This window comes from Corvus kubaryi, unplaced genomic scaffold (assembly GCF_017639235.1).
Source record: "Corvus kubaryi isolate FWS band 111438036 unplaced genomic scaffold, C.kubaryi_AGA036_p1.0 37284, whole genome shotgun sequence".
NCBI lineage: Eukaryota > Metazoa > Chordata > Aves > Passeriformes > Corvidae > Corvus > Corvus kubaryi.
In genome coordinates, this window is record NW_024581088.1 from 10018502 (window position 1) to 10043689 (window position 25188).

Genomic DNA, 25188 nt, shown 5'->3' on the forward strand with positions numbered 1-25188 from the left:
ACCTCAGCATAACAGCCTGATCCTTGCAGGAACAGAGTCTTCTGACTTGACGCCCACCCCACGGGCTCTGGGGTCCTCCAGCATTTCAGCCAGCCCCTGAATCTGCTCAGCAGAGCTCAGGGCAACCCAGATTCCAAGGCTGGGCTTTGTGCTCAGTTTCTGTGATCATCTAAACCCAGGACAAAGCATCCCAAAGGGGGACACTGGCCTGGGAAAGGCTCACTGCTGCCTGGGGACACCTCCAGATTGCCCTCCCATTCCCACATGCTTCATGGACACAGGAGGTGACAACTGAGGCAAAGCCCAGGGACACAAAGGGAGCAGAAAGTTTAAAATATATGGTGTTTTACAAAAAAGTATTGGCAATGGATTAGCAGCGTTTTGGCCGAGGACAGAGTATCAGGGGTTGTCACATTATTTAGAAAGAACTATCTAGGCAGAAACAAATGAGAACCAATTATAACTAAATAGACCTCGTGCACAAATAGGAATTTGCCATTAAATATCATTTATCCCATTTAATTAGTATTTTCTGGACACAATACTCAGGACTAAAATACCATTCCATCTCCTTGAAACTTGTAATTATTGTTGCGACCTGTCCTGTTACGCATCCCCCCGCTTCCTCCATCCATGCCATTTAAGAACCAGCAAGATTTTCAATTATCTATGCTGAACTGTCAAAGCTACCTTTAAAAGAAGGGGAATAATGTGTGACTCAATTCCTCTAAAAAAGGGGAGAGATCATTTTTAGTCAGAATGAACACACTGCATCTTTCATCATTCTATTTTTGCGAGTAAGAGTAAAACAGGCTATTTAAAACATCCATTTAAATGCAAATTTTTTATATTCCAGGCAGGGGGGGGGAGTTAATCATTTACCACAGACAGGATTATTTTCTTCACTCCACCCCTGCTAAAGTTTCAGCCTGGCACCCACACAGGTGCAGGGATTTGCTCACCCCTGTGGCTTAAGGGTTTGGAAATCAGGGAGGCAACACAGGCTCCAGAGTGGTGGCTGCAGCACTTACCCAACATTCCCATCCCTAGCATAAAAGCGTCCATGGTATACGGCAATCCACGTGCCCTTCCTCTCGTCCCTGGTGGAAACATCACTTCTTTAGGTTGTGCTTTCTTACATTCTACCTATTGAGCAGAAACATGTACAAATGAGATGCAAATGAATTCCATGTAAATGTCAAATGCAGAACTGATCTACTTAAGGGGGGGAGGTTTATTTTTAGCGTCTGCCTCCCCACACCTCCTCCCGCTCAAAGGTGAACTTCCAGAATAGCGTAACCAGATTTAAAAGAGCAAACGTGTGTGTCTCTTTAACCACCCACTGCAACCCCCCAAAGATGACAGAAGTGCTGATTTAAGAAGTTCCTTGTTCCTGAAAGGGAAACCGGCACTTGGGGGATGAATGGAGGGAGGGCTCCAGCATGGCTCCATGGCAATCGATAACAGAAAACGACTCCCAGTGATCATTACAAAAAGCTCCTTTTAAAATAGGAATAAAGAATCAATATTTCTACCCAGCAGAAAATTTCTGTAAACCCTACTAATAAAGGATCTGCATTCTTTCACTTTCAGTTACTCCTGCTGCCTTTGGAAGTTGCTCAACACCACTGGAACCATGTGGCGATTCCACCAATGCCCTGTGAGACAGCAACTCAGCCCTGCTGCCAGTGGGATCCCCAGCCACCCTCTTCCTCCCAGGGAAAAGGAGAAATACAGCACTTCTCCATGGTTTCTTGCTCGGGCACTGCCATCTCACGCCCCCAGCAGACGGCCCCTGCGCTCCCCTTGGCCCTGGTGCTACAGCTACACCAGTCAGCTGGTTTGGAGCTAACTGGAGTCATCCCAACCCATTCCTATGTGGCTCCACAGCTCAGTCCACGCTCTGAGCAAGAGGGTGACATGCAGTGGTGCAGCCCAGCACTGCAGGGGCTGTGGGGATGCATCGCTGGGCTGAGGGCTGAATCCACAGGTTTGAGCTTCGTGCCTCTAACTTTGTTCTTCTGATTTTCAACCAGAGCGTCATTTAACAGGAGTTTGCCAAGATGACTCCTCCAGTCAAATGATGGGGGGAGCACCAGGAGTGTGTCATGTCACTTCATTTCACAACCACATCTCTTGGGAGGGCCACTGCTCCCAATGCCACGACAGCATTGGTTTACACCTCACGGCCACTGGTGCTGCACAGTCAGGATGATAAAACCCATCCAGCCTGGATGGATGGACAATTAACAGGGAAATGAAGTTTGGATTAGCACCATTAGAAACAATAACCTGGTAATTAGCTTTTGCAACCACAACCCAGCCCACCGCTGCTCTCTGTGAGCCTGGCACTGCTTCTGATTTCCACAGCACACAGGGATACAAAGGCAATGGCAGCGAGCTGCAGAGGGGTTTTAAGCAGGATTAAAGGCGAAGAAAAAGTCACCAGTAGGAAAGAAGAATAATTCCTAAGCCTCTGTAAACAAATATACCCCATACAGAGGGCAAGAAGATTCTCCATTATCCAGACAGTCTCTCTCCCCAAGGGAAAGATGACATGGGGGATACAGGACTGGGAGCGTGGCCCTGCTCTGCTGTCTGGGAAAGGGACTGACTGACCCCAGCCCTACCAGCTCATCCCGAGGGGACTGTCACACTCCCCAGGCTGCAGTGTCAGACCATGAGGTGCTCTGGGAGGCTGCCCATGCACCATCCCATCAGCAAACTGGGACAATGTCAGAACAGGAGTGAAGCCCCACAACAGTGGATCCACGGGGGGCTTGGATGGTGCCTCTTCATCAACAGCAAAAGCGGAAAGAAAAGGGGCCTGGCTACTCTTCTGCCAGAATCCAGCCCTGTTCTTATGGGGAATGGGATGGAAATGGCCACAACCACTCCACAGCCACAGTTACTGCAAGGGGAAAACCCTGGAGGCGGCAGGGATGTCACACATGTGACAGGACACGCAGTGAAGCTTCTCCAAGAGGGAATGTATATGGATGTGAGTCAGGGCTGAGCTCCATACTGAATTGCCCTCGAGAGCTGCCCGATAAGGGTCTTTGTACACACATCTGGACCTCACTGAAACTTTCAGTTCAGCATTTCTGGGCATCTTAATAATTTCCAGATTTTTTCCACCTCCCCGTACAAGGATGTGCTGCACTTTCAGCAGCCCAACAAAGAAAGGTTTAACTCTAAGGCAAAAAAAAAAAAAAAAAAGAAAAAAAAGGCAGGGAAACTAAAATTCACTATTTTTGTTTAGTCTAGTTTGGAGAATTAACCTTACACTGGGGTACTCCTGGGTCAAGCGGAGCAGTCTCAGCCACGGGAACCCAGGAGGGCTGAGCTGGGGAGTGAAAAGCCTCTTATACCCAGCACAACAAAACAGGCTGTCAGCTCTCAGCCCGGGATGTCTCACAAACCTCTGGTTAACAGCTTTCCAGGGAAACCAGGGCTATTTTGAGGAAAGCAGAATGAGCAATATCCACAATGCACAAACCCCCATTGAGCCACCCAAAGACAAGGGGACTTTGTCGTGCCAGCAACGTGTGATTCACAGCCTGGTGGGCTCTGATCACCTTGGGGACAACGTGTCACTCACACCATGGGCGAGCTACACCACGCAGCAGCAGAGAAGTTTTAAGCTTATTTTAAAAAATGCACTGAGTCATGGTTCTGTTGATCTACCAGATTATTGATCAATGACTGGGGCTTAGAACTAAAGGATCTGGAGCAGGCCCTGGCACAGGCTGCCCAGAGAAGCTGTGGCTGCCCCTGGATCCCTGGAAGTGTCCAAGGCCTACAAAACCTGCAAAATCCCACCCCAAGAAGGAGGAAGAGCCACAGGTGCTGGGCAGTGTCACGGCCTGTTCTAGAACAGCCCAACATTTCTGTCAGTTGCTCCAGAGCCTGGCATCAGACCTTGACTCCAAGCTCAGCTCATCATCTCCCTCGCCAGCACTGTACCCAGGATGAGAACTGAGTCCGCCACAGTGGGATCTAAGGGAAAATAATTACTTCCATCATGTTTCTTTTCCAGCTTTTACTTTTCCTTAGAAAAACAGGTGTCTCTCTGCAAAGCAGCCTGCTCCTGTCAAAGGAACAATAATCCGAGGACAGCTCGTTTGGGTTTATTGTCCCCCTGCAATGTTTGGAGCATCTTTGGCCTCCCACATAAATTCCAACTTCCATTTATTAAATACCTCGTTGGCATTTTCTTTTCACTGTCCCACTGCTCGTTTAATATTACATTTGACATTCTAAGCTTTACGGATGGCAACAGAAGCAGAATGGATGAGCTAAAAATAGCCTGCCAGGGAGGCTGGAGCTGGAAATAGGCTGGGGAGCAGCCACCCTGCTGCCCTTTGCTTGCCCCCGTGCCTGGGGAAATGACGGCGTTCAGGAGACGAGGAGCAGCGAGCCCAGGGTGAGCCCGAGCCCACCGAGCTGCAGATATCCCAGCTGAGCAACCTGGGATGGGCACAGGGAACTGGGTAGGGATGGGAATGAGGACAGGGCGTCCCAGCCACAGCTCACGGAGCCACTGCAAACCCCATAGCCTTGGGCTGGGGCTGCGAGAGCCCGTCCCCTCCACGGCTCAGGGACAGAGAGGGACACGATCCAAGTATGACATGACCCCAACAGTGCCCCCAGCCAGCCGTGTGCCACCCCAGGCCAGCTGTGTGTCACTCCCAGCTCCCCGTCACACGCAGCTCCCCCCGCAGGGGCTGGGATTCAGCTGCAGACACATCAGCAAGGCGATGACTCAGTCCCAAGACAGGATCATGTCTCATCCCCTCGCTCGTGGGCTGCTTTCAAAATCAGTGCTGAAGGAGTGACAAGAAGAGAACACCCAGAGATGGTGGCACCTGGAGGGGGCACTGAGCGGGCACAGGAGTGGGAAGGGGATATTTTAATTACCCAACAACAAACACCAACACCCAAAACTGCTTCTCTTGCTCTCTGTGATGTTCCTTGAGTGCTTTCACCCTGTCCCATCCTCCACGCTCCCTGTTACCCTCCTGTGCAGCCTTTCACCTGGGAAGGAATCCTCCCAACAGCTCTTCCTCATTCGTCCCCTCCCAGGGGGTGCCCAGCCTGGGGCACACCAGCACCTGCTGCTCCATCCAGCTCCCCCCAGCACAATCCTGAGCCCTGCTCCAGAGAAAAGCCTGTTGTGGGGAATAACTAAACCTATGGAGTGTGCCCTCCTGCTGTGGATAGGAAAATCCTGGAGGGGAGCTCTTCCCTCCCACCTGCCAATCCCTAAATTTACATCCCAAGCGTTTCTAATCTGTCGCTGGGTCTGTCGTGTGGGGGTGGTTGGGGTTTGTTCTGTGCTCTTGTTTTAAGGCAGACTAACAGCATTTAGTAACTACATAAAGGGAATGAGCCTCCCCCACCCCACAGGCGCTCAGGTGAGGCACTGTGGGGACAGGCAGGAGACCCCGGTGCAGGAGGGGCTGGGGGGCAATGGGACAGGGCAAAGTCCACAGCATTCATCTGAAGTGGAGCAAGAGAATTCCCACAGGAGCAGGAGCACTGCCCCAGCCCTGCCACCCCACATTTGGCCAAGGGGACCCCCACTTTTATTTCAGATGCATATTGCAGGGAGGAACAATATGAGGAATATTATTTCAGTGCCCTGGGAAAAATTAGCAAGTCAAATATTGAATCAGGCCTCCAGCATATGCCAAGGAGATTGCTTTGATCTTATCCACACTAAAAGCTCTATTATTGAATTTAAAGTCTGTGAACACGTATCAGACCAATATACAATGCATATCTGAATACACATTTGAGAAGCAAAGGATGTTTTGACAAAGGGAAAAAGAGTATTTTAGCTGAAAATATCAAAGTTACTGCAGCAATTGAAATACAAATGCCCCTTTTCATCTGGCTCAGGGCAACCCACAACCTGGGACCTGCCTGTCACTGAGGAGGAACTTCACCCGGGCTTGGCTCCTGGACTGGGCCTGGGTGGGAACGATTGTGGCTCCATGGCAGAGAGCCACAGGGACAGGGGCCAGCAGGCAGCAGCCACGGCAGAGCAGGATCAGACCGGGAGCTGGGCCAGAGCAGAGTTTCTGGGAGCGTGGTGGGGTGTAAGAGCCACCCCACGGCACTGCCCTCCCAAACCCGAAACATCAGGGCTCTGACTGGGAGCAGGGCAGGAGGAGGAGGAGGAGAATGGCTTCCCCAGGGCTGCTCGAGGAGCTGAACTCACACCCTCCTCAAGCCCTTTGGCTTCATACACCACAAGCTGCTGTGGGGCAGCTGCCTGAGCCTGTGACCGCGGGGGACAGAGCAGGGGCTGGGCCAGCCATGGTCCAGGCTCAGCACCCCGTCCCCACCACCCTTCCAGCAGACACGGGGTGTGCCCAGCACCCTCCCAGAGGGGTGTCCCCCCACCCCTGGGCACGGCACACATCTGTGACACGGGGTCAGAGCTCGCTGCCACCGCTGCGCCGCGGAGCACCAACACTCACCATTTTATTATTGATTTCGTGGAAATGAATTTCACAGACTTTTTCCACCACGTCTTCATTTTCAAAAGTTACGAAGCCAAATCCTATTTAATAAAGATACAAAAAGGGGAGGGGGAAGGAAAACATTAGTTAAGTGTAACAATTTCATTTTAATAAAGCATTATTTAGCCATTGGGACTTTGGAAAACTTCCATAACAACGTGCACGTGTGACTACACCTGCTGCCTATGGAGCTGCTCCTGAGCTTATTGCAGCCTAATGGAGAGAAGAAGCATTGTCTCAGGGAAAATTAATACGGTTCTGTTCCAGCTCTTCCATAGGATTTAATGGAGAATTAAAACCTCCTTATGGATTTTTTGATCCATCCTGCAGAATTTAATGGATAGTTACACCCCAGTTACATGATGGCTCAGAAACTACAATAAGGCCATATTTTCTTTTACACCTTATAGGTTTTTAAGAGCAATCTCTACAAAACCCAATTATATTTCTATGGAACCATATTGATTTCATCTCTTGTTTAATTCCACGAGACTTCTCCATTAGAGCTGACTCATTACACGACCCAAAAACCATAAAAATCCAGGAAGACAGAAAATGATTCCTCATTTACCCCTGGCAAGGAGAAAAACCCCAATGCTTCCCAAACACAGGGCAGCACTTTGTGTTTCCGTGTGCTCTCCCCGCTGCCGCGTGCCGGGTCAGCCCCGCTCCGGAGGTGGTTATTTGTCCCTTTCTTCCTGAATTACTTCCTCTAATACCTCATCAGGACATCCTGAGGCCTCCAGGAACCCATTACGTTTAAGGCCTCTGATCTAATCGTTCCTCTCTTCTCCACTGCTGCTTCAAAGAGCCGAGGATTTGGGCTGGTTTAGGCTGTTTGATGCCTGCTGCCTGCCTGTAGCTGTACACTGAGTCTGCTCTGCTGGGGCTGCACTAAAGGAATCTGGCAGCCCACCACAGCTACACACCGCGTTCCCTGCTCCTGCCTTAACAGAAAAACCTCAGGCTAATGAAAAAACCCCAATCTCATGTGTTGGAGAAGGCTCGATGAGTCAACATCGACACCAATTATGCTAATGAAATCTTAAGAATCTAGTAACAGGATGAACTCCATCCCCCAAACTGGAAACTGCTGGACTCTACACCGGTGAAACTGCACGAGGCTGGAGCAGGGACAGCCCCGGTGCAGCCTTGCCTCCGGCTGAAGAGGAAAGTGCATTGCCAGGTGAGGTCCCAGCAGTTCCCAGACAGCTCTTTTGGGAGTGCACAGTACCTGTAACCATGGGGAATGCTCCCATCCCACTTCAGACCCTCTTACCGGGAGAAAACCCACCAGGAATGGTTTCTAGCCCTCCTCCAAGGTGTAACCCATCATCCTACAGCACACCAGGCTCACAACACTGCTCTGCTTTGCACTTAGAGCAGGCAGCAGCTTCAAATTTTTTACATAACTCGAGTCTTTCATTTGCCTTCTAAATTACTCCATTTAAATCTACCTTAAACAGACCTGCAGCTAAACCTAAAATTTTTGTGGTTAACTGCCTGAATCTGGCATCCCAGGAATCCCAGAGCTGGGAGCAAAGCGTGGCCGGGATGACTCTGCCCAGCACAATGAAATGCCCGGGCTGGGGCTACAAGTCATTAATCGTTTGAGCACCAGCAACATCTTCATCATTAGCAACTCATTAGCGAGTGCTGCAGTTGAGGATTTCTCTTTCAACTTGTGTCAGGTCTTGGTGCCAGGATGGAGGGGAGAGGGAATTTAGGAGATTAGCCCTAATATGCCAAACACCTCGAGGAAGCCGCTGCAGTCATTACACGTCTGGACTCGGAAACAAATTTCCCATTCTCATCCCACTCCATATGGCTTAAGCACAGGTTTATCAAGAAATTATTTGTCTGATTAAATCAGATGGCCACCCAGCTTCCTGCATTTCCAGACTTTATAACAATGAAATAACAATCTGTAGGTGTCAGCAGGCATTTGCAGGTTTCTGAAAGATCTGTGGCACTCGGTCAGACTGGCCAGGAGAGGAAAACCAGAGGCGATTTCTATGATGCCCAACACCTCAAACTCAGTGGGAGCAACCAGAGGATTTCCATCTGCAGGCACACAGGCACTTAAATTCCTCCCTGTGAGGGTGGGGAGGCCCTGGCACAGGCTGCCCAGAGAAGCTGTGGCTGCCCCTGGATCCCTGGCAGTGTCCAAGGCCAGGCTGGACATTGGGGCTTGGAGCAGCCTGGGACAGTGGAAGGTGTCCCTGCCCATGGCAGGGGGTGGAACAGGATGAGCTTTATGGTTCCTTCCAACCCAAACCATTCTAAGATTCTTTTCTTGTTTCACTTTTTGGATATCAAATTCCGACTTTTAATAACTGCACCCACACAAAGATCCCCCCGCACACATGTTCTTATTAGTTCCCATAATGAATACACGCTGATTTTTAAATTACCAAAACTCTCAGAAACCTTCCTGGACTAAATAGACAATTATTTCTTCTGAGAGGTACTAAGAGTCAACAAAAAAATGGTTCTCGGAAAGTGTATGGAAAAGATTAACCCAAAACAAAGGCGGCTGTTGAAAACGGTGACAGAAATAGGATTCTGGTTGTCAAGGAGCACACGTTTTAAAATGAAATTATACTGCATCCTTCTGAATGAAGCTATTATTGGAAGCTAACAAGCTCTATTTAAGAGATAAGCATTTAACAGAGTCAAACGGTTGGGTTTTTTATTCAAATGAATAAAACTGAATATTCATTTGAATAATCTTTTCTGTAAAAGAAAAGACAAAGAAGAGGGGAAAAAAATAAAGTAAGAGGCAAACAGATGCCCCAAACGAGAGGCTCTGAGCCAAGCACCAGCACTAAAGGAAGCTGAGACATGTATCCATGACCTTCAGGTGAAAAACCCTCCTCTGGCATCTGCTGGGAAAAAGGAGTTATTCCACTCCATTCATCTGCTGAAAAAGGAGTCAGCCCACTCCATTCATCTGCTGGTTAATGGGCACCAACAGGCACGAAAATGATGCCAGCCCTGACACCTGACATCTGATGTGCTCTGGGCTGGTGATGAGCTGGGCATCAGGCACAGGGTGAACTCGAGGATCTTGGAGGTCTTTTCCAACCCAGATGACTCTGGGATTCTGTGAAAAACCTCCTTTGATCCCAAGCCTTGTTCAGCCATCAAAGCTGCCCAGGCCTGTGGGCAGGCAGTTCCACAGAGTCAGCTCAGCACGTTCTGCCACAGTACTCCAGAAATAAGAGAAACATTGTTCAGAGAAACTGACTGAAACCATAAAATGATTAAAATACTGTAAAAGAATAGGCAGAAGCCATAAATACTATTAAGCAGCCAGACTGAAGATACCAAATGTCAGTGCTCCCATGTTGTGTATTTTGGTTTTTTCCCCCCTCAAACCAATTGTATTTCACACTTTTGTCATCACTTGAGAGTTTTTACGTCAGCCTTGGTAAAATATAGCTGAGATGATGACACCATGGCCGTGAAATCCATCTCCTTTCCCTGGCTGGCAGCATCATTCCCACAGCCCCAGGTCTAGCTGCACAGTGATCTGTGTCACAGCTGTGGCTGCACACGCCGAGGACGTCACTGGCTGGCAGAATTACATGAAAGCAGCTTACCCGGGTAAAGGTCTCGCCTTCAAACCTGTGCTCGCCTTACAACAAGGGAAACAAGGTGATTGCATCCCACGCCACAGAGGTTAAACCCAGGCTAATGCTGGGGTTAACCCTGGAGGGCTCTGATGGGCAGACCAGGACCCTGCCTCAGCCCCCAGCCAGAGCAATGCCACAGGTACCAGCACCTGCATCACCGTCTGGTGCCTGAGCCAAGCCCACCTCACCAGGCAGGCACAGCTCTGAGGGGCTCCCCAGCCACCTGAAAGATGCTCTGGTCGGTGAAGACACTGCAACTAGAGCCTGTTTTAAGTCCCAAGCTGTCTGAAGGTCACCTGATGATGTCGAGCAAGTCACTCAATCTCATCTGCTGTGCTGCCTCTGCCCGAGCTGTGTCCGCACAGTTGGCGAGGCTGCGGGGTCTCTGCAGCTGGGACAGCCTCATCCTGCACTTACAGCAACTAGAGAGCTCCTGAAAATATTCTGGGAACTAGGGGATCACCAAGGCTCCTTTGTCTTGCGCAGCAATCCCAAAGAACAAGGGCAGGAGACAAGAGCAGGGAGAGGACAAAGGAGGAGATTTACACAGTCCCCATCGCACCAACACGGCTCTGCTTAAACCTCACTCCTGCTGCCAAGCAAGAATCACCCCCAGTCGCTTGTTAGTGCAGGACCAGTCCCCCCTCACACCCACAGCGTGCTCCAGAGAACCATCCTGCTCCTGCCTCCCACCCAGCCGGTGCTGGGACGAGCCCAGCCCTGGGGACCCGGATCCCTCCGGCCCTGGCGTGGGAGCCGCCCGAGGAGCGGCTGTGCTGACAGATGGGAATATCCAGCCTGACACCCGCTGCAGCTCCCAGCATCGTAATGAGGAAATATTAGTTCAGGCTGTGCTCCCCCTTTGTGTCAGGGCTGCAGACCTGACCCGCTCGCTTGCGTCTGCTCCGCGCCTCAGATCTGAGTTACTTAAGCTCTGAAACAGAGGAAGGTCCAGTCCTGCTGTGGTATTATTTATGCACCTGCTTTCTTGTTTATGCCCATAGTTTTGGCAGCTGGTCCTGTGAAAGGTAATAAAATGCCTTTCAAAAGTAAAAAAAAAATTAAAAATGAAGAAATGTGACCAGACAAGCCAGGCATAATAACATTAAAGCCCGTGTCAATTAATTTTTCCTCTTCTTGATAAACGAGCCCCATTCCATCCATTAATAATGAGGGAAGAAACAAGAAAAGTTGACACTAGTTTAATTTATTTTCTCAACTTGCCTGGTCATATTTCTCCCTGTTGCAAAGCTTTCCGGTGCTGCTGGGAATTGCAAGTGGCTCCCACACAGTCGATGCATAGATTGGTGTGAATCAATACCGTTCTACTTTATTCACACATCCCTTGTAATCAGAGAGAAAAAAGTTCCTTAGTAAGCTCCCAGCCTGCCAAGCCGCCTTATAGAAATAATAGTAATAATAATAAACTTGCAGGGGGGGGTGGAGAGGGGGATGTGAAACCAAGTCCTGTGATCACTGTCACCAAATCTTGTCTTTATAGCTGAACAGAACGCATCGAGCAGAGGAGACAGGACATTTTAATTACCCAGACAGTGAACCACGGATGTTTCTAACTTCTGTCTGCAAAGGTACTACAAGTCATTTACCCCCAGAGTCTGGGAATGGGGACCTGGGGGTTTAATCCTGTCTCAGGGAAGAGCCATTCATTCCTCAGCCCCAGAACACGAGAGCCAGGACTTGAAAGCTCAGCCCTGATGTTGCCACCTCCTTATATTGTCACTTAAATATTCCCTGTGGTCTGCATCCCCATTTCTTCCCCCTCACTTCCTTGTCCCTTCCTCTGAGTTTTCATACTGCAACTCAGCTTGTTAGAGCCAAAAACTGTCTAGGACAAAAGCTAACAAAAGCTGTTATTTCCTATTATTCCAATTTCCTGCACTGCAAACACACGGAAGGAGAAGTTCTGGTTTCCAAAGGAGCAACTCTCTGCACATTCAGGGAACACAGCCATAGTCTGACACACACGTCTCAGATTTTACCTCCTTATCTCCAAGGAGGGGTTTTACTGGGGAGAAGACTGGTGACCACACCTGAAGGAACCACCTGCTCCAAGGTGAACAGGATCCCATCTCATCCTCATGATAACCAGACCAGGAGAGAGATGCACCAGGAGATGGAAGGGGAAGGAGGAGGTAAAAACCTGTGGTCTAGGATGGAAAATATCCTCATTTAACTACAGCATGTGGTCTTCAGCCCTGCTGCTGTGACTGACACCCACCAAGACGTGGCCTGCCCGCACATCCCCTGGGCGTTAATGTACACCTTGGGTATGGAACACAGGTTCTCCTGGCAGACACAGGCAGCTCTTTAAAGTGTCAGTATATTCTCCATGACAGGAGAGTAAATTCTAAAATTAAATCAGCAGACAACTGCCTGAGCCCAGCCCCGCTCTGAGGCGCGGGCGTTTCCATCCTGGCGTGGCGGGAGACCGGAGCGCGGCGGTCAGCGCCCAGCTGGACAAAGGGCACCAGCAAGATCCTCCTCTGCTTTTGTTCAGGAAAGCTGCAAGGCTCAGGCTCCTCACTCCGTCCTCCCACGGCTGCGTGGCATTTCCAAAGTGGCAATTGCTCAGAAACAGGGTAAGGCACCTCGGGGTGAGCAGCCACGTGGCAGCTGTCCTTCCGAACGGGCCAAAATCCACTCAAACCGGCTTGGGGCACGGATTTTCCTGAGGAGAGGATGAAGAGTACAGGGCCTTGTCCCCCTCTCAAATGAGCCATTCTGACCAAAGGTTTCCAGGTTCAGAGGGCACCAGTCAGGGCCAGGATGGGGTCCCAGGCAAAGCCCTGGCAGTGGCAGGCGCTCCCAGGGACCCCCGCGTGCATCTCAGACCACGCTCGTGTCAGCAGCACCTGAACTCCTGGTAATAAATTTTTCATAACAACAAATCTTCATTAAAATCTTATTTTATTAACGTTCTGAAATCAAACCAAACTGCTAAGTACATAATGACTTAGACGCACACTACGCAGAGCTTACTAAATGCCACTTTTATCATATTGTTAATTAACAGAAACGATTAATGCGTTCGCAGATCATTTAGAAGCATTAGCGGTGACCTAAGAAAAATTGTGGGTACGTGTGATACATCTGCACTTTTCCATCAGAATTTTCTACACAGGAGGCCCCGAAGTTTGTTCCTAACTCAGCTTCTCTCTGTTGGGGACATCCGTGTCTCAACAGGCACAGATTTGTCAGCAGGTCAGGAATTAAAGCATCAGGCTGGAATGTGAGATACTGCAGGAGAAAATTACCTCCACTGTTTTCTTTTTCCTCAGTTTTTGGGAGCAGCCCCACCCTGCTCCTCACAGCCTTTCACTGCTCCCTGTTATTCAGGTACAGATTTCCCAGCTGGGTAAGGAGTCAGAGGTATGGAAATGCTGAGAATGCTGCTGGGTGGAGAATATGGCAGACTCTAACAGGTTTCTTTTTGCTATCATAGAAGAAAACCCCAAATCTTTGTAAAATCCAATTAATCCATCTACGACCAGAATGGGAACCTTGTGCTTCTGTCTATTCATTAGTGAGACCTACAGATTTTGGCAGCCAGGCAGGGACAAAGGCCACCACCCTGGGTGCCAGTCAGCCCAGTCAGGCTCCCATCAGAAAATCAAGCTCCTGACGGTGCACTGCCTCAGCCACTGAGTGCCACATCCTGCCATCTTTATCTGTTTGCCCACAGGCATCAGATACTCTCTGCCTGTCAATTCTTCCACAGTTTATTACCAAATTTCTGAAATATTACATTTTTTATTATATCCAAATTCACTTTATTGCATTTGACAATACAGATAATCACATACCATATGCTCTAATGTTTCGAACCCAATGCATGTTGACAGCAGTTTTTATTCATGATGCATAATTCCATCCAGGGCTGACAAAGGCGGTGCAGAACCCAGCCTGGTGTCAGGGTCTGGAGGCGGGGGAATCCTTTTTTCCATTTCCTTTTCTTCCCTTTAACAACAGATTCACAAAACTGGGAGGAAAGATGCTTTGCTTTCGGGAGAAATAGGAAATTGGCTGAAAAGATGGGCTTATCAAAGAGATGCCTTCAAAATATTAATAATGCATGGGGGTTGGTTATTGTAATTATTTGCACATGAAACTTGCTGCTAATGGGGTGAGAGAAGCACAAAGGCTCAACAGGAGGGAGCAGAGGCCAGGGCAGTGTTGAGGGGCACGAGGCTGAACCCCCACTCCTCCATATCCTCCTGCCTGGCTGTGGTCACTCAGTGCTGAGACCAGCTCCTCTTGCCCAGGTGAGGGTGGGAAGGGACACCTGTGTCCTGGGAGGGCTGGGGGAGGGTCCTCACGTGAAAACCTGGGCAATCCCATATCCCAGCCTCATATCCAGGCAACAGATTCAACAACTTGAGAGATGGCCACGCTGTGCAAACCAAACAGGATGCTACATCTAAATTAAGCTGTAATGACCCGCTCTGAGCTCTTTATTAGCCAGGTAATGATCATTTAAGAGGAGGTTACTATCTTGAGCCAAGGGCACCTAATACCATTACTGAACTTGTTAAAACCTGCCAAGCAAGTCATTATTTCCAACACTATTTCTTTTTCTCTTAACACAGCTTTCTGCCTCTCCCCTTATGCTGCTTGGCCATAAATCCCAGGATCATGCAGGCTTGGTCACCCTTCCCCAGGAGGCTGAATTTAGCTCCCACTCTCCACGAGCAGGCTGGACACAAGACAAATACTGCACAAAAAGCAAGCACTGAAAACCTCTTGCTGGATGAGCTTTAAGATTCCTTCCATCCCAAACCATTCTGTAATTCTCTGATAACAAGACACCGAGATGTTCTCCTCCTTGTCCCTGTCATGCCCCCCAGGAAAACTACACTTAATCCCCCCACATCCCTTGCCAATCTCCAGTCTTGCAAAGGCTCATATAAGGAAGAGAAAAAAAAAAGAGGGAAAAAAAAGGAAAAGCCCAAAGCGCACAGGCAGCTGCTTTACAACTTTGTGACAAACTCCACTGGGTGTTGGCACATCTGATCTGCTCACTGAGCCACTGCCAGTGCTGAGGCACTGGGTCTGCCGAGGATCCACGCCCAGGGGAGAGGATCCCGCACCACATCCCGGCCACCTCGGCTGGGAAGGAGCAGAGCCGGCTGCCTCTCACAGCATCCCAGCGAGGACAATATTATGAATGACACCAGCAAGCTGCCAGCTCAGGAACTCATTACTGTCAAGGTAGAGCATGGCTGGCTGCCAGGCCCCCAGCCCTCACGCTCGCTATGCCAGAACATCCACACACAATTTAATTGCATTATAATTTCAAAAGTGCTTTTCAAACTGGAAAAAGGCATTCACTGATTAACCAGCGAAGAGCAAAATTGTTTATGAAATTGAATACAAAAAGCTACAGAAATGTAATTGGGTTGTTCTAGCACCTAATTTTCAAGCCATTTTCCCACTTATTTAATCACGAGATACAAAAGGAACTAGTGAATTGACTTCATACTAATTAGATTACTCCCTGCGATACTCCAAGCCTATATTCCAACTGGTTGATAGTGCTGCTTTAAACAGAACAAAAAATGGAGCAACAGCTTGTCTGGGGCCATAACGCATTTGTTTCCCATCAACCCTCTTCTACTGGAGGGCCATAAAACTCAAGCCAAATTCCCCCTAACCTGCCATCGCCAGTCACCCAGAAAGCACTCACTTTCCCAAAAAGGAATGACAATCATTTGCCAAATGATCCTGGCTGCTCCCAGGTGCCAGCTCGGGGCTCCCCATCACAGTGATCACTACCAGCCACCCAGGCGGGGAATCCCTCTGAAATCAGCAGCACGTTAAAATGTCCCACGCGATGGAGGAACTGGCTGTCCCCAGCGATGGACACTCAGGTTCCCCAAGCAGGGGAGAGCCAGTGAGGGGGAGCTCTCGTTCCCACTGGTGGGTGCAGGAAAACCCCCACAGGCAGAGCTGAGCTCTGGGTCTGGCCCAGGGGCTAAAGCCACCACAGAATTACTGCCAGCATCACCAGGGCTGTTCTAAACACCTGGTGCAAGGTCACGTCTTGATAGGAAATATTAGTCCCTTTGCCAGCAGCAAACTAGGGGAGCTGCAGACACCTTATTTTACTCTAAATCAAGGCACTAAATTAACAGAAATTTTATCAAGTCTCTGGTTTCCTGAAGAACAGTATTTGAAGATCCATCTACGCCTGCTCCTTCGCAGTGTACGCTGGTAGAAGTTTTTTTAAGCTGCCCAAGACCCACTCTGCACCTGATACAATCTGCTCACAGCTTTTCCACTAATTTTAAATGTTATTAGGTGCAACATAATTGATTATATAATCAAATGTGGAATGTACATTATCAAGATATTGTAGCACTTCACAGGCCATTTAATCAGCATATCTGGGACTGTGCCAAAATGAATTAGCCTGCATTAAATTTCAAGTACATATTATTGGTTGTATTTGTCTCCATGTTTAAGCAGGCACTTGCTCTTACAAAAGAAATCTGAAATCCTTCAATTATAGAAATAGATTATTAAAAAAGTGCAAGTATTCCTTCCCAGAGCTGTCTCTTCTGCAACCAAGATTCCAAAGTTGTCTTTTCTGTCACAAAGAGGGGGGGATGATGGATGCCCACCTGCAACGGGGCATTTGTGGGTGCCCTGTATGGGGAGGCTGGGAGGGGCAGACCCCCAGCTTGCCCCCACCCAGGCCCATTTGTGCCCCATCTCAGCCATGCTCCAATTTCAGGCTCTGTCACAGAGCACCTGCCACCAAAAGGCACCGTGAATCAGTGTCCCCTGGTTGGTGACAGGGTCGTAGTTCACCCCACTCCGGTGAGCCAGTGCCCCTGAGCCTCCGAGTTCCTGGAGCTGACCACTCCCTCCAAACTAAAAAGGGATTTTGAAGACGAGTTTCTGCTCAATTTCAGCAAGTGGAGGAGAAGCAGGAGGCAGGTCCATGGTGGAGGAATGAGGCCAAAACCTGCTACTGCTGCTGCTCCTCTCCAAGCACCTGCCAAGCCCAGAACCTTCCCCTTGTTTGTGCTGCTGAAATTTAACTCCCCCACCGTGGATTCCGGGGTGCAGCAGCTGCCAGAGGTGCCCCCGGAGAAGTGAAGCGTCTCCAGAACTGCCTTTGCAGGGGGAGATGTTCCCAGCAGCTGAACGGCTGCACTCAAGGTGACTCCTGCCTACCTGGATCCTGCAGCAGCAGCGGCACAGAGACAGCTCAGGGCTGGGGGGGACAAAGCCACTCCAGATCACACCCGGCCCTGGGCTCCCCAGCTGCCAGCAGAGGTTACAGAGTCCTCCCTGCAAACTGCAGAGCGTGGAAGGCAGAGCGAAGGGCACTTTGCTGGGAGCGTGCAGGTGCCGTTCTCTCATTAACACGCGAGCACCAGCCGAGATAAATGGGCAGGTGAAAGGCCACGCTCCGCCACGGGCTCTGAAAGTGGCGCTGGTGACGCTGCTGGCAGCTGTCACTGCAGTCCCCAGCAGAGCACCCAGCGTGGGGCTCGACCCAGCAGAGACCCCCTCCGCACTGGTGCTGCACTGGGAGGAACAGGACAGCCAGCGTGAGACTGGTGCAGCCCCGGCATCGTCGCGGGGAAGCGCCATGGGAGCCACCAACACAAAGCTCAGGTGAATGAGGACACGAGGGCACATTCTACAGGTGCACCCCCATGGAAAGCCCCCCACCTTCAACAATGCTTTTCCTCACTGTGCTTTAGCTGCTGGGTTTACATCCCTCACCCAGGTGAAATGCTGCTGCACCAAAAACCCAGTGACGCTTCCCTGCAGCTCTGCAGCCTGCATGGATCTTACCCTCCCCGGGCTGCCTCCCAGGGCACTGCCAGCCCTGGCTGGGAAGGAGAGCACGGACTCTCCATTGCCCTACTGACTCCATATATCACAGTGCAAAGGAATAACAAATCAGGCACCAAACAACAAAAAACTATTCAAAGAATTGAAAAAATTGACTAGGGTCAAGGGAAATACCAGCAAAAATGAGCAGCTTAGCCTCAGGTTAAGCTAATCCCTTTGAGCTGTGCAGTATGACCCCTCTGGGCTAAAACTTCAGGGAGCACACAACATTCCTGGACATTATTAATATCCTTGGCCAGGACTCCATCCCTGCTGCTCACACACCGTATCAGTATTTGCCTAAGCAAACAACGCAGACTGCTGTGAGAGAGAGAGCCTGGCCAGGACAGATGCTTTGAATGCACGCACCAGTTGTTCCTTTGGATACACATGTGAAGAGCAGAGTATTTGTTCAGCTATTCCTGGAAACCAGCTCCCACCACCACGGAGAGGCCGGCACTCTGCAGCTCCCACCACCACCGAGGGTGTGAGATACAGCCTCAAACACCCCTGCAAATGCTGACCCAGCTTTCCTCTGTGTGCATGGGCTGAGAACAAGAAAAAAGTTCAAACTGCTTGGGTGTGTTCCCAGGAAAGCTCTGATAGAAGTAGAGGAGGTGGGGGAAAAACACCCTTTTAAATGTAAGCTTGATGTCTGATTTTTGTCCAGGACTACAGGTTGAGTGAGGTAACACAGATCATAGAATGGGCTGGATTGGGAGGGACCTTAAAGCTCATCCCATTCCAACCTCCTGCCATGGGGAGGAACACCTTCCACTAGAGCAGGTTGCTCAGACCTCCATCCATGGTCTCGTAGCTGGCACAGTGTTTCCTCATTAACACCAGAGACTCTCCTGGCCCCAGCTTCCATCCCAAGCTCCACATTACTCCCCTGAAACAGGGCAAACAGCTTTGCTTCTACGGTAATAGCTCCAGATAGTCAGGAGTCATCAAATTTTACATATGTCCAGGGGCAAAGGCTGACAGTGGCCATTAAAATGCATATATCAAATTTTTAACATGGCATAATCTTTTCTTTTATATGGCAGACACACTTATCCTGACACCTGTTCACATGGAAAACCCGAATCCAGCACAGAGACATTCTGGGAAGCTCAGCTCACACACAGGAGAGGGTCCCTGTCTGCCCTCCCTCCCTCTCCCCGCAGACAGAGGAGGTGACTCGGGGGAGCCGCGCCGGGCTCGGGGCCAGTCCCTGCGGGAGCAGTGACCACGCGCGTCCAGCCCACCCCATCACCCTGCAGGGACCCGACACGAGCCCAGCACCCGCAGCTCTGCCCAACCCTCCTGTAAATTGAGGATGCTTCTGCTTTCCCAGCTGCCTGTCTCGCCCAAGGAGCACGGGCAGGGCAGCAGCACAGCGCCTCAGCCCTGCCAGAGCAGAGGAGATAATCCATTTATGGAGTCGTTTGTTGATATTACCAATCTCCCATTGAAGTGACCAGAGTAAACCTAACAGATCTTAATCATTTTTTCCACTGTTGGAAGCCAGCAATAAAAAAAATGTAAAAAGCCACAAGTGTATTTTGGGAGCACTGTTGGAGAAATCCCATTGTTCTTTGCTGCATCAATAAAAGCAGTTTTGCTGTTTGATAGTATAAAGTGTTCAAGAACCAGACGCAACAAAGGAGCAGAATCACCCTGGGAAAAGAAACTTTTAATAGGGACCACACAGAGCAGAGCAGCACTGTAAAAGAGATCTGCTGGGAAAGGAGAAGGAAAACAAGGCTCAGACAAGCACAAAACCCAGAGCCCTTTGCTAATAATGACATCTAAATTTTAAAGTATCACATCTAAAATAGGCTTCCCAATGCTCCTCGGGTACAGCAGGTGCTTCCCTTCCCCTGCAGCCACTTTTCAAGACCATGCACAGATGGATGAGGTAAAAAGAGAGGGACTTTCTCTGCTGAGCCATCCAAAATCCATGATTTGTCATCGCTGAGTGCCTCACCACGGTCTTCTGAGTTCCTGTGACAGCTACAGCCGAGTCATTCCCTGCTGTGAATGGTTCCCTTGAAATCTTCTCTCCTCTATCTATGCCTGATCCACCCAAGCACAAGCACCTTCCTCAGCTCTGCCCAGCCCTAGGATGCCAGGGAATCACATGCCGGAGGATGGGATGAATAAACACCTATGGACAGATGGGTTCCTGCCAAAGCTCCCCCAGAAGCGCGGCCACACTGCTCTGTCATCTGCCACCTTCAGAGGTGACCTTCTCCAGCGCCTCTCTCCTGTTCGAATCCATCCCAGCCCGACTCCCAGGTGCACAGGGCCAGCAAAGCTTTATTAAAGCTTCCCTCTCCTCCCCGTGTTTTGGTGACATTGTTTTATGGATTTCCCCCCGCGCTCAACCTTTGTTCAAACCTTCGGGGAAACGCTGAAATCTTTATCCTTAAAAACAAAAGCGCCAGGAGCAGCAGTCACAGGCAGAGGAAACGGGGAACTAATTACACACCCTGAGCATTCCCCGGGGTGTTCTCACAGTGCCCAGGCCTCCAGCTCCATCCCTGTGCTCATCCCCAGCCGCCGGCTCCATCCTCACCCGTGCCGGGAGCAAACCCACAGCACTAAAAAGCAGCCACAGCCCCAGATCCAGCAAGGGCTGACTCCTGACCCGAGCCTGGGCTGGAAGCGGGAACACGTGGGGTGGGCTGGGGTGGGGGGCAGGCATTCCATGAGAATCCCCTTTGCTTCCCCGCTTTCAAAGCAGACAAAGAGCTCTCCGTGGAGGAGCGCTGTTTGTGCAATGACCTTTTCCCGTGGTCCCTGCAGGCTCCGGAGAACAAAGCTGTGGCAGAGTCTCACCGCGGCCTCTGGGCAGCGGGAAACGCGGCTGTTCCATCGCTGCACTGGAGTTCAGGAGTCAGTTCAGGGTTTCGGGGGGTTTTGGCATCATTTTGCTGAGATACTCAGCAGCATTGCTGACGGGAAACCCTCTTGAGCTCAGCCTGATGCCCCATCTCAGCCTCACACACTGCCTCCAGCGAACGGCTCAGCGTGTCTGCGGCACTCCGAGCTTTTAAGTGCCACTCTCAGACTTCCTGGCTGGCTCAAATCCCATTTTGTAAAGGGTAAAGCAACCTACAGGGATCTGTGCACTCCCAGGGAGTAGGAACTGCTCGTGATGCAGCCTGAGCACAGAGAAATGCCCCAGCCAGGCCTTCTGCAGACAATTCCCCTCAGCAGATTTACACTTGCTCAGGGATTTACTGGGTCAGAGCGGGGCACTGCCAGGACAAGGGCTCCTTTGGACCAAGTCCTTCTTGTTTCAAGCTCTTGGACTGCAGCTGCCACCAAACTCCGAGAGCACCATCTCAAAACTCTCCTCCATGAACCTACAGTCATATTTAACTGGAGAGAGGACAGAGGAAATTTTGGGGCACAGCATATACAAAAGCTGCCTGTCTTGCCATGAAACGAAGGCCTGGCCATTCCCAGAAGACTACCCAGTGGCACAGGAGAGGTGAGAAGCCCCAGAGGAGCCATCCCCATTCCAGTCCATGGTGGGGGGCAAGAGTCAAAAAGACCAGGGGATGAAGCTGCTGGACTCCCACCTCATACACAACCTCGGGCAAATTCCTGCTGGGTAGGACCTTCACCTCCCAACCCAGAAAGGGTCTATTTACCCTGTTTGTAAAGCATCTACAGTATCTGTGGAAGGAGAAAAGAAAACCCAACAAACTACAGCACTGTGCAGCTCAGCACAAACCCTCAGTGCCAGTCACCAGGAACAGGCTATTTATAGCTGAGGATCATTAACTGTATTAAAAAAGTTTGATGTTCTCTAACAATCTGTGTCATTTCGAAGCGCTGGCCTTCCCCCTGACGCCGGCTGATAACTGGAGCAGTGGTGCTGAATAGAGGTAATTATACACCAGTTCAATAGGCTGAGCCCCGCGCCGAATGTGAGCGTGTCCTTTCCCCAGGGCTCTTATTTAAATATTATTCCAGCTCCCACAGCCAACCACAGGAAGAACACTGCTATGGCTACTCTCATAAAACTGCGTAATTATGAATAATGCTTTAGTTTTTAACAAAATAAATCACCGCACACTAAGAAAGTGCTTATTCCAGCCTAGTGCTGGAAGAGATTAAAATGCCAAGTGAAGCGAGGCATCCCACTCCTGAAACATCAATGCTCACTGGTATTTATCCATTTCTGCTGGCCACGGTGGCTACCTGGCTGTGGAGCACGGGCAGGGCTGGCAGGATCACTGCAGCACCTGGAGCCCACCACCAGGACAGAAGACCTGGAGCAGAGGTGCTGAGAATCATCTGGAACAGCGGGTCCTGCTATCACCCTGTTATCAGCCCCTGGGCAGGCTATTCCAGCCCCGCTCCAGACGTTACCAACGTGGCACACTTGGTTCTCATCCAGCTCAAAGTTTATCAGCTTGTAAGAAATGTACCGGCGAGAAAGCAGAGATAACGCGCAGCTGATCGTTATCAATAGGGATATAAAGCTCTTGTGATATGACACATCGAACATATGGTTTTAAAGACTTAATGTTTTGATCTGCTTCATGATGTCATTGTGGTTTCAGCCTGGTGAGGCTGCCACCCGCCTGACACCACATTCCATCCATCTATCCTAGGATGGGTGATTTATCCCGTGCCACAGAGTGCAGAAGGACTGGGAAATAATGCAGCCCCCCAGAGGCGCCTGCATGGCCACTGCTCCGGCTGGGCGTGCTCATGGCAAGCGCCAAAATCATCTCTGATCAGTCGCATAAGCGAGAGAACCCGTATGAAACCAGCTGTTGACTGTTTTGATGATTTCAACATCCATCCCCCCCAGCTGATGTCAGCACCATCCAGCTAGACCCCACCTCATCCCACGAGTCGCCCCCAGTCTGGTCAGTGCAAGGGCTCAGTGGTCATCTGTGGGCAGAGCATCAGCCTGAGGGCTCGGGGGGACAGTGCAAACCAGGGGTTTCATGGCAGAAATCCCACTGGCATGAGCACCTCCTGAGCCCAGGCTTTGTGGGCTCTTTGCTGGGTGGTTCTGTGTTCTCACACAGAGGGTGGACACACCGTAACCCCGTGGAGCCCCACGCTGACCCCGGGTGCAGCCAGGCCGCTCGCCCTGCCAAGCCTTGTTGTGGTTTTCAGCACCTTCCCTTGAAACTCTCAAGAGTAAAGGCTCTCCTTCCAAACACTCCTTGTTTCTTGAGTTGCCACCACAAGAGAGCACTGGTTACAGTCCTTCCAGCCTGGCACAGCCTCACTCGTGCCCTGCCCCCGAGGAGAAGGAGGGAGCAGGGTCTGGGAAGGGGTGTGCTGGCTTTGGCTGCCCTGCCCGAGTTGGTAAAGTGCCTTCAATACCACTCAGAGACTCTGCAATCCCAAAGCACATCTGCTCTGAGGGGATTTTCCTGACACACTTTCCTGGCAGATCCCGCTCCCTGTGCAGAGAAAGTTTCCAGTGATCCATCCCCGTGGCTCCTGCCTCCCACCCCGCTCTCTCCAGATAAAACCTGTGCTTTTTAAAGTTATCTTTTGCCCACAGGAGACGCACGCCAGAGCAGCCTTTCTGCTGGTCACTGATGGGAACCTTCAATAGATCAGAAACAGAGATATTTCCACGTTTAAAATCAAGTTCAGAAAGACAGGTGGGGAAAGGGAAGGAAACATTCAGATAGTTGGAGGTTTTCTGACATTCTGGTCATTTTCCCATCTTCAATGCAAGAATAAAAGGTTTGGGTGTTTTATAAATAAATTCCAGCTTTAAATTCTGTATTTTTTTTCCTCCCAAAAAAGCTTTTCCCTAAAGAAGAGTTAAGTCTGACCAGAAAATGCAGGGAAGTTGCTGTTACCTATTTGTTGGAGGTCAGTACCTTCTTCACGTGTACCAAATACAGCCACCCCAACACCCTGCCCAGGAGATAACCTGATGCTCAAGGCCAAGGTGAGCAACACCTGTCCTCAACTAATCAGCAGGTAATTAGTTGGAAGAATTCAGAATGAAGCTGCAAATGAAGAGTAAACCTTCAGCCACTAAATTCCATCCTCAAATAATGAGACTTTATTTTAATTTCACAGTAATAATATTGCCCAGCATCCCCTCCTCTTATTTACCTCCAGGAAAGAACATTAGCATAAAAAACATAATAAAAAGTATCCAGCAAGCAGCTTTCACCAATTCCTGTGTATCACTCATCATTAAATTTGGGAATTAAGCCCTGTTAATGGACACAAACCATCATTTTGAGAGTGCAGGCAGTGTTAATATTTGAATAAGCCAACAACAACAACAAAACAGAGGACTAATACATGCACGGTCATTCTTTCGAGCAGGGAGGATTCAGTTTTCATTTTCACAGAATATTAAACCAAATTTTAATTAGATTATACCAGAGCCTCCCTAATAAGTGCTTGCAAGGGGAACTCCATTGGGCAGAAACATGCTCAGCAGTGGAAGAGAAGAACTTGCCAGTTAAGTGGCTTAATCACTGAAGAGCTTTGAGGAGGCTTCCTTGTTTTTTTCATTGTGGCCACCTCACACTTTGCCAAGAGGTGTCAGAGATGTTTAGCAGTAATAACTTCTCTGGAACAGGAGAAGTGAGCTTGACAAACAGGGGTAAAATCAGGAGAGAAGAGAAAAGGAACAAAAACCTGTCAATACCTGAAAGACATCCTGTTCCTTCCCAGTGACCCAAAACACCAAGGTTTGCTACTTCAAAACATCACAAAGGAACAGTCCCAAGGAACAGCTCGTCCACGGTGGGACTGGCGCTGTCCCCACTGGGTCCCTCCTGCACGGCTCATGAAGCTGCTCTCATGCTTGTGTGGTCGAGGAGAACTTAAAACCAAGCCAAGAAAAGCAAAGAAGGTTAAATTGTAGATGCAGCACCCCCCTTATGTAAGGGCACATCTGCCACGAAGGTCAGAGCTCCGGCAGCCGCAGCGGCGCTCGGCAGGGCCGGGCTGGGCTCAGCTGCAGCAACACCACCCCCAAACACCCCCTCCTCGCTCTGTCCCTCTTTACAGCCTGTCCTCCAGCTGGTACTGAACCTGAACACCAGACCCACCTACAACCAGCTGACCTCTCCCCTTGACAGAGTGTGCAGGATTCGAGGAGCTCTGAAGAGCAGGTTTTGAACTACATGGAATAAGGGGGTCTCTCCCCT

The 25188-nt window shown here is 50.0% G+C and overlaps 1 protein-coding gene across 20 annotated transcripts in view; it reads right to left on the reverse strand.

Annotated features, from left to right (window-relative positions):
* The window catches only part of MSI2 (musashi RNA binding protein 2), a 211725-nt gene that overhangs the window by 45423 nt on the left and 141114 nt on the right, over positions 1–25188 (reverse strand). For all 20 annotated transcript variants that reach the window (XM_042026479.1, XM_042026475.1, XM_042026471.1 and 17 more), the window contains 2 exons: positions 6489–6571; positions 1032–1146 (listed from right to left, as the gene is read on the reverse strand). In XM_042026479.1, the coding sequence (XP_041882413.1) occupies positions 1032–1146; positions 6489–6571 (198 nt within the window). The remainder of the gene's footprint in view (positions 1–1031; positions 1147–6488; positions 6572–25188) is intronic.